General features: G+C 48.2%; 1 protein-coding gene across 4 annotated transcripts in view; it reads right to left on the bottom strand.

The window, feature by feature from the left end:
* Positions 1–6,497: 6,497 nt before the first annotated feature.
* COL16A1 (collagen type XVI alpha 1 chain) overlaps positions 6,498–8,183 on the bottom strand; it is a 50,857-nt gene continuing 49,171 nt past the window's right edge. For all 4 annotated transcript variants that reach the window (XM_070595956.1, XM_070595975.1, XM_070595965.1 and 1 more), the window contains 3 exons: positions 7,782–7,958; positions 7,561–7,638; positions 6,498–6,838 (listed from right to left, as the gene is read on the bottom strand). In XM_070595956.1, coding sequence (XP_070452057.1) covers positions 6,636–6,838; positions 7,561–7,638; positions 7,782–7,958 — 458 coding nt within the window. In that variant the 3' untranslated portion in view covers positions 6,498–6,635. The remainder of the gene's footprint in view (positions 6,839–7,560; positions 7,639–7,781; positions 7,959–8,183) is intronic.

Below are 8,183 nucleotides of genomic sequence, written 5' to 3'. Positions count from 1 at the left end.
GGACGCACGATAGTGGCGTAGTTGCTATCATCACTCAAAGTTTCCGCCCCAGGAGGGCCCTAGCGGTTGCCGTGACAACCGGGAACCGCCCGAGCCCTACTGCAAAGGCTAGAGGCAACAGCGGAAGTACAGATGTTCCTGACTTGTGATGGGGAGCCCATCCTAAGTTGAAAATGCATTTAATACACCTAACCTACCTAACATCATCGCTTAAGTGTGCTCAGAACACTTACAGTAGCCTACAGTTCGGCAAAATCATCTAACACAAAACCTATTTTATAATGAAGTGTTGAATAGCTCATGTAATTGATTGACTACTGTACTGAAAGTGAAGAATGGAATGGTTTTATGGGTACAGAATGGTTGTAAGTATGTCGGTTGTTTACCTTCGTGATAGCGTGGCTGACCGGCTGCTCCCCAGCATCATGAGAGAGTATCATACCGCATATCGCTAGTCTGGAAGAAGATCAAATTTTTAAGTAGGGTTTCTGCTGAATGCGTATGACTTTGGCAACATCGTAAAGTTGAAAAATCATTAGTCAAGCTGTGATAAGTCGGGGACCGTCTGTGCTTACACTCTAATATTGAGACACCACATGCCAGTTAGTAGCATTGGAGTAGGATCTGTGGTCTTTGGAAAAGAAAGTGCCAAACCATCAGAGTGGGAGGAAAATTAGATCATCTAGGGCCTCTTTCATAAATGGGGAAATTGTGGTCCAGAGAGACAGGGACTTGCCCTAGTTCGCGGTGGGTTAGGGCAGAGTGTGACCTAGGACTGAAGTCAGTGGATGCCCGGTTCTCAGCAGAGAAGTCTTGGCTGGTCCCCAAAGAAGGTCAAATCCTGGTTACTAAGTGACCTTCTAGACAGGTGTTTACTTGCCTCTTGGTAGTTCAGGCTCTACACTTGTTTGAATGCTTATTGACTAATTTGTTAAGTTCTTTCGTGTGGGCACAGATTGTGTCTGTTTTTGCCTGTCATTATATCCCCAGTTACCTAGTACAGTGCCTGGCACTGTATTTTTTAAAAAGAAATAAGTGAATAGTGTTATGAGGTGTTATCCGTTAGCCGTCTTTGTAACCATCTAGCCAGGCACTTTCCAAAATCGCATTACCGGTCATGATGCTTGCCCACTGGTCAGCCTGCAATGGCTCCTCTTCATGTACACCTACAAAATAAGGCCCAGCCTCTTTATTCTGGCACTCCAGGCCCTTCACCTTTGGCCTGACCTCACCTTTCCAAACTTATGTCTTACAGCCCCTGTCTGTCTTCCCCTCTGTACTCCTATGTTCGGGTCCACCAGTCAGCACCCTTGCTTTGGAGTGAGGATCTTGATTTACCCCTTTCTAACTGTGTGACCTTGGGCAAGTTATTTAACCTTTCTGAGTCTCAGTGTCCTGGGCTGCCAGAACAAATGTGTAAGGAGATTTGAAAAAATGAGCTTATTGTACCTGCTCATGGCCAGGCTTTTGCTCAAACCACTCCTTTCACCAGACCAGCAGCCTTCCCATCTCCAGGCCTTCAAAGCTCAGTTCTGGTCCCATCCCCCAGCTACCCCTCCCACATTCCCCCCAGCTCCAGAGTTAGCCGCTCTCCTGTCTGCCTCCCTTTGCACTTGGTACTGTCACTGTGCTATATTCCAGCCTGCCTTGTGTAAGAGTTCTCTTTGATATTTTTCCTAAAACCCATTCCTCTCTTTCATCTCAGAAAATCCACCCCGTCTCTCAGGCCAAAGACTAGGATCATTCTTGTGTGGCCCCTGTTTCTCCACTCACTCCCCCACCTCCATTTGCTCTGGTTCAGAAACAAAGCCGCATCTGCTCTTTTCTCCCTGTTTGCGCCATCACCCTAGCCCAAGACACCATCGTCTCTGGTGTGGATCCCTGCAGTAGCCTCCTGACCAACGGCCCTGCTTTCACTTCCTGCCACACTCTGTTTTTCATAGGGCAGCCAGAGTGATTGTCTTAAATGTAAATCAGATAATATCATGCCTGGGCTTAAGCCCCTCCAGAGGCTTCTCGTAACTCTTGTAATAAAATCTAAAATCCTTATGACCTTCATGGCCCTATATGACCAAGACCCTGCCTGCATCTCCAGTCTCACTTCCTGCCACTGCTGTCCTTCTCAGTTCACTCCAGCCACACTGGCCTGGTCCCCAGCCCAAGCTCATTCTCACCTCCGGACTTTTGGATTAGCTCTTCCCTCCGTCTGGAATGCTCTTCCCTTGGCTCTTTACTGGCTGGCCCCTCCTGGCCATGTAGGTCTCAGTTGAACTATCACCTTCTTTGGGGGGGGTTCCTTGACACTGCATCTAAAGTAGCATTGCCCCCACCACCGCTGCATTCTAGTCATCATATCAATCTAGTCACATCATATTTTTTCATAATAATTATCACTACTTGAATTGTCCTCTTTAAAGTTTACATGTGTATTGTAGGACTGTCCTTTTCTTATCTGCGCCCCTATCTGCAGTGCCTAAAATAATGCGTGGCATGAATTCAATAATTGTTAGTAGTTATTATTATTATTACCCTGTATTGAATGCTTACTAGGTGCCAGACATTGTGCTGAGTACAATGTGTTGCTTCATTTTCACCACAATGCTTTGAGATAGATCCTATTACCCATTATAAGGAGGAGCTGAGACTGAGAGAGATTAAGTGACTTCCCTAGTATCAAAAAGACAAGTGGAGAAGTCAGGATTCGAACCCAGGTCCACAATCTTTTAACTGCTCAGTACTTAGTAGGTCTTGTCCTCTTTACCTTTGTAACCACTCCCCCCGCAAGTCCAAAAAATAGGTAGAATCAAAATGCAAAATCTCCAAAGGGAAGAAGTCCTGTAGTCTGGGCTGAAGGTCAGGGGATATTTGCTGGGAGAGAGAAGCGTGACCCCTGGCCTGCAAACTGGGGTAATATGACGCACGCTCATTTTATTCCACAAACATGTTAACTTACTGAGTTCCCATCACTTGCCAGGCTCTGTTCTAGGTGCTGAGGATTGGATTCCTATGAGAATTTCACGCCCCCAGCCCTCTCTGCTCAGCAAAGGGCTCTTAGGAGAACGGTCTGTGGGATATGTGTGCTATCCGGGGGCAGGGCATCCGAGTCATCTCTCAGGCAGTCAGAGACCAGCCAAAGCCAACGTCCGGGGCTTGCTGAGGACCTGCAGCAGGCCCAGATGTGTTTACTTTGGAGAGGGCTGGATAAGAGGGAGATGAGGATCTTCCAAAGACTGAAAAACTATCAACTCATTTCCAAAGCCCCAACTACCTGAGGCAGACAGAGGTGGGTGGGGAGGTTCCTGTTATTGTTTCAGCTTTAGCCAAAGGGGAAAACTGGGATTCCAGCCCTTTTTAGAGCACAGAGCACTTTCCTGAGTTCACAGAAGGCCTGTGGTTGAGCCATTAGAGGTGAGGCAGAGCTTGGTAATGGAAGGACCATCCACTGGAAAATATCGCCTCCCCTAGAGACACAGCACTCCTCCCAGGCATCCTGGCTCCGCACCAAGCTCCGGTATTGCTTACTGAGAAGGAATACCAACACCCACTTAATTATTGTGGAATTAATTCTCTTTGATTCTGACTAGCTCCAGTTCTGAAATTCAAAATCCACTCGGATGCTGTGGATCAGAGGGTGATTTTCAGTTTTCCACAGAACCAACAGAAAATGAGAACAGCAGACATGGCAATTTGGCCACGCTCCCCTTCCATTATGGGATCATATGGAGAGTACATTGATACGTTCTATTCCCATGGACTATTCAGGACAACAGCAAAAAGATCTAGTCTTGTAAGGGGTTAACAGACCACATGTGAAGGAAGAGTCTAAATAGATTCTGTTGAATTCTGGTGAGAGGGGAAAATATGACAAAAAGGAAGATTTAAATTCCAGAAGGCATCAAATTTTGGGATTTTTCTTTGCAGAATAAATATGCAGCAGCTATTTCTCCATCTTACAGTGCAGAGGGCCTCTCAAATTAAGGACCCTCCAATCCACTCTTCCCGCTGTCATCGGTGAGTTCTCCGTGAGGCAAACCTGCCCCAACACACCCTCTCGTAAAACCCTGCTTCCCTTTGTCTCCCCTGCTCACGCTCCGCATCCCGACCACACTGCACTGTCTCATCACTCAGCGTCCTGTGCTCAATCACCTCTGGCCCTTGGCACATGCTGTTCCCTCTGCCTACATCCATCTCTGTGTAGACAAGGTCAGGTCCCTCAGCTCTGTGCTCCCCTGGCACCTGTACTGCCCCATCATCCCGCTTTATTGTAACTGCCTTTTTAACTCTCGGGTCTCCCCATAGACACTGTGGGGGCAGGGACCATATCTGTCTAGTTTGCTTCTGAATCTCCAGAGCCTAGTACAGTTCCTGGCACAAAGGACAAGGAGGAAATGGACTCAACAGGTGAGACGTTGCCAATCTGAATGATCTGCGTGTTGCTTTCAAAGCCTGGAATACACTAAGAAGTGAAGACAGAAGAATAACAGGGCGGGAATGTGAGAAAGCTGCCTAAAAGGAGTGGACGGCTTGAGAGCCTCCTTCCTTTCTCTCCAGCTCACCCAGTACCTGAATTTAGGAGGAAAATCCATGGATTTTTTGCTGACCGCAGTAAGAAAAGAGACTATAAAATTCAGCTTTCCATCTGGTTCTTCATGGTCCAAGAAGATACAGCAATTTTAAACTCCAGGGAGACAAGTGCTCAAATCATGAAAGCTTAAACCCAGCCTGTCGTGGAATCCCCTAAGAGTGGTAGGAATTTGACTCGGGAAGAAAGTGAAGAAAGCATCATTTACTCTGGAATGCTCTTTTCCCTGGGGGCCCTCAAAGAGGATGAGTTTGATGCTTCCTCATAGCAATTTTCCCCTCTGGCCTTCAAAGCCAACCTACTCAATTCAACAGCTGGTCCTTGCTTCTCTTTCTTTCTACTCGTGCCAACCACTCCTTACCACGAGGCCAATCATCAGCTAGCACTTTGCAGACTGGGCTGAAAGAGAAAGCTGGCCTTCCAATGGGAGCACTTTAACATCTGTCCTCAACCACTGTCCAAAACTGGCTGCTACTTCAGTGCAAAGATGATGCGTTTGCTTTTTAATGTTTTATGTTAGAACCAGGGTTCGCTGAGAATCGCTGGTGAGACTGAAAATAAGAATTCCCTCCTCCTTTATCTAAAAACATCATGTGAGACACCCAGGCGTGTTTGGGAGTCCGCCTGATTTCATGCCACTGGCACACCTCTGCTCCTGGCAGGCGAAAAATAGGGCAAAGGTTCTGAAAAGCGATCAGTAGGCTGGTCGCCTGGTATTTGGGGCCTAACCGCCCCAAAGGGAATTTTCTGAGCTGTGCTGGAAATGCCAGCTCTGGAAGGATTTGACAGGCCGTTTGAAGACTTCAGGCATTTTGGATAAGCATTTAGACTTGGTACATTTCTCAGCCTGCTCTGTGATCCCTTTGAAGTTTATCCAACTTGAATAAACTTTCCAGAAGGCTCAGGCCAGTAAAAAGGCTTTCTTCGGAAGTCTCTCTGGATGTGCCCTGTTGCTTTCTCATGGGGCAGCCAGCCCATCAGGACAAGAGATCTGAAAAGTAGAGAAGGAAGAAGCTTGAAACAGAATGTTTCTATAATATTCAACTTGCTGTCTTTTTTTTTTCTTAGCCTTTTTACATATGGAGGAGACAGCAGATAGATCACCAAATTCCCAGTGGACTTTGAGGACCATGAGCTTAGCTTGGAGCCTGGCTTGCCATGACCCCTTGGCACTGATGCAGCCTGTCCCTGAAAGCCTAGGCTAAGATGGACAGAAAACCACGCATGTTAGATCAACAAAGAATAACAAAAGATGCCATTTGCAGTCCAGGCGAGCTGGTGACAGGGCCATGCAAACAGGAGGTTCCATCTCACTTCCCGGAGAAGCGTTGCCTGGCTGCCTAGGCCAGGGGCTGGAGCCTCTCTTTCCTCCTGTTTGCACAGGCTGTGTAATCACAGAATTACTGGAGCAGCAAGAAGAGACTGTGCACTTGGAGGTGCTGCCAGGCAGGTGAGCACACCTCAGCACTGGGCCGCAGCTCCCAGGGTGCCACCTGGATTGGCTTTGGGTCACATTCAAGAAGTGAAGAGGGTAGGCAGAGGAGAAGTGTGGTACCAAACACTGATTTCTTTAGGGAAGCGACTACGGAGGGGCCTTTATGAGCTGGAAGTGGGGTCTTCAAACCTGCTTTTGGCCCATTGTGGGGAGGGGCTGAGTGATTCCCCTTCTCTGACAGTGTGCTATGAAGGACAGGACACAAGGTCCAGAGGACCAAAGGATGATTCTGAAGCACCTGGAGAGGAGAGCTGAGCTGGGGGACACCCTATACAGCGGCATCCCACAGCTCCACTGGGTGACCACAGACAATGAGGGAAATGCCCTTTTTTGACCCTGGGACCAAATGACAAAAGGAAGATGACAGGGAGATACAGCTGCAGCCCCAGAGAAACCCCCTGGAAGTAGGACTGCAGATAGTTTTGTTTCTTTATTTATTGATAAAAAAATATTAATAGCAATTAAAAAAAACCCAAACATTCACAACCCATCACAGAGTCCTATAAGTTTTAGCCATTTGTGCCCAATGGAGTCCTTCATCTGACGGAGATGGGGATTTCAGCCAAAAGGCCCCTTCATGTTTTTCATGGGTGGGTACTGCTGCTCCATTGGCATGGCCCCAAAGCAGTCAGCGGGGCTACAGTGGCCAGCCTTGCCTGGCTGGCCCATGGGGCCTGGGGGACCAGGGATGCCAGGAATGCCTTGCTGGCCCATTGGTCCAGTTGCCCCCATCTTGCCATACCCTGGAGGACCTTGAGGACCTAGGGAGGGAGGAGTCAGAGAAGGACAATCAGGAGACCCAGATCATAAGAAAAGACAAATAATGGTCATAGTAAATAATACCTGACATTTGATGACTATTTCTCAGGTTATGACACGTTTCATGAAGACCTGACCGGATCCTTACATTAATTTGACAAGAACAACAATACTACTGGCTAGTGCTATTGAGAGCATCCCTGGGCCAGGTGCAAGGTGAGTGCTTTTAATGTGTTATTCATCAAATCTTTACAACAATTCCGTGAGAAAGGAACTAATCTCATTTTGGAGATGGGGACAGAGGCTCAGAGAGGTCGCACATGTGGTGAGCAGTGAAGCTGGGTCTCAGAGCCAGGCCATCAGGCTTTGTTCATTCTCTTTGAGGTTATACGGCCTGGCTTAATTTGACCTTATCAAGGTCATACAGCCAGTAAGATGCAGAGCAGGACTTGAACTCGCATTCCCTGGCCCCACTACGGTCCGCTGTCTTCCATTGCACCATCCTAGCCCAGTTTAGGACTTGAGGGCAAGCCCGGAGTCTTCCACTCCCCTCCTCCCCACATGGCCTAGTAGAGTGTCTTGCACACAGTGGCATTACTATAAAATGTCGGTTGATAGGCCTGTAGTTATTTGAGGTTCTACACAACTCTGTTACTGGAGGAACAGAAAGAAAGGAGATCTCTGCCGCTCTAGATTCATGGTCTCAAATGTTGGCTTCTCCTACCTGGGGGACCAGGGAGACCATTTTCTCCTGCGATGCCAATACCAATGTCCCCCTTTTCACCTTTGGTACCGGGCAATCCTGGGACAAAAGAAATAAAATAAGAAGTCCTATCCCAGAGCAGAAAATGACACGCCCAGTCGGATTATTTGAAACACACATGTACACACGAATATCATATTCACAACAGACCTGAAATGCTCATATTTGCCCAAAAGAGCTACCTCTCACTCCTGGCAAGCCCTGCCGTCCTTCTCTGCCAATCTGACCAGGGAGCCCAGGTGATCCTGGAGCGCCTGGCCGGCCTGGAGCACCGTCCTTCCCTGGGGGCCCCGGTCGTCCTGGAGCTGCCACCATCTCCATGGGGAACTGCATCCTGGAGGTGTAGTAAGCCATCCTCTCTGTAGGAAAGGACAGGGACAAGTCACAGAGCACCCCAGGGACTCAGAATGACTGTAGATGCTGCAGACAGGCCGCCAGCATGGAGTCTGAAACAGCCTTTCTTCAGAGGGACGTTAAAGCAAGGAACGTGGGGGTTCATCTCCTAAGGGGTCTCCTGTGCCCTCGCCTCCTCACTGCCATCCACGGTGATCTTTCTGAAGCACAGATCTGATTACAGCCTCGCT

Source organism: Equus przewalskii, chromosome 2 (assembly GCF_037783145.1).
Source record: "Equus przewalskii isolate Varuska chromosome 2, EquPr2, whole genome shotgun sequence".
In the NCBI taxonomy this organism is placed as follows: domain Eukaryota; kingdom Metazoa; phylum Chordata; class Mammalia; order Perissodactyla; family Equidae; genus Equus; species Equus przewalskii.
Note: the sequence above shows the minus strand (reverse complement) of the source record. Positions and strands in the feature narration are given on the sequence as shown.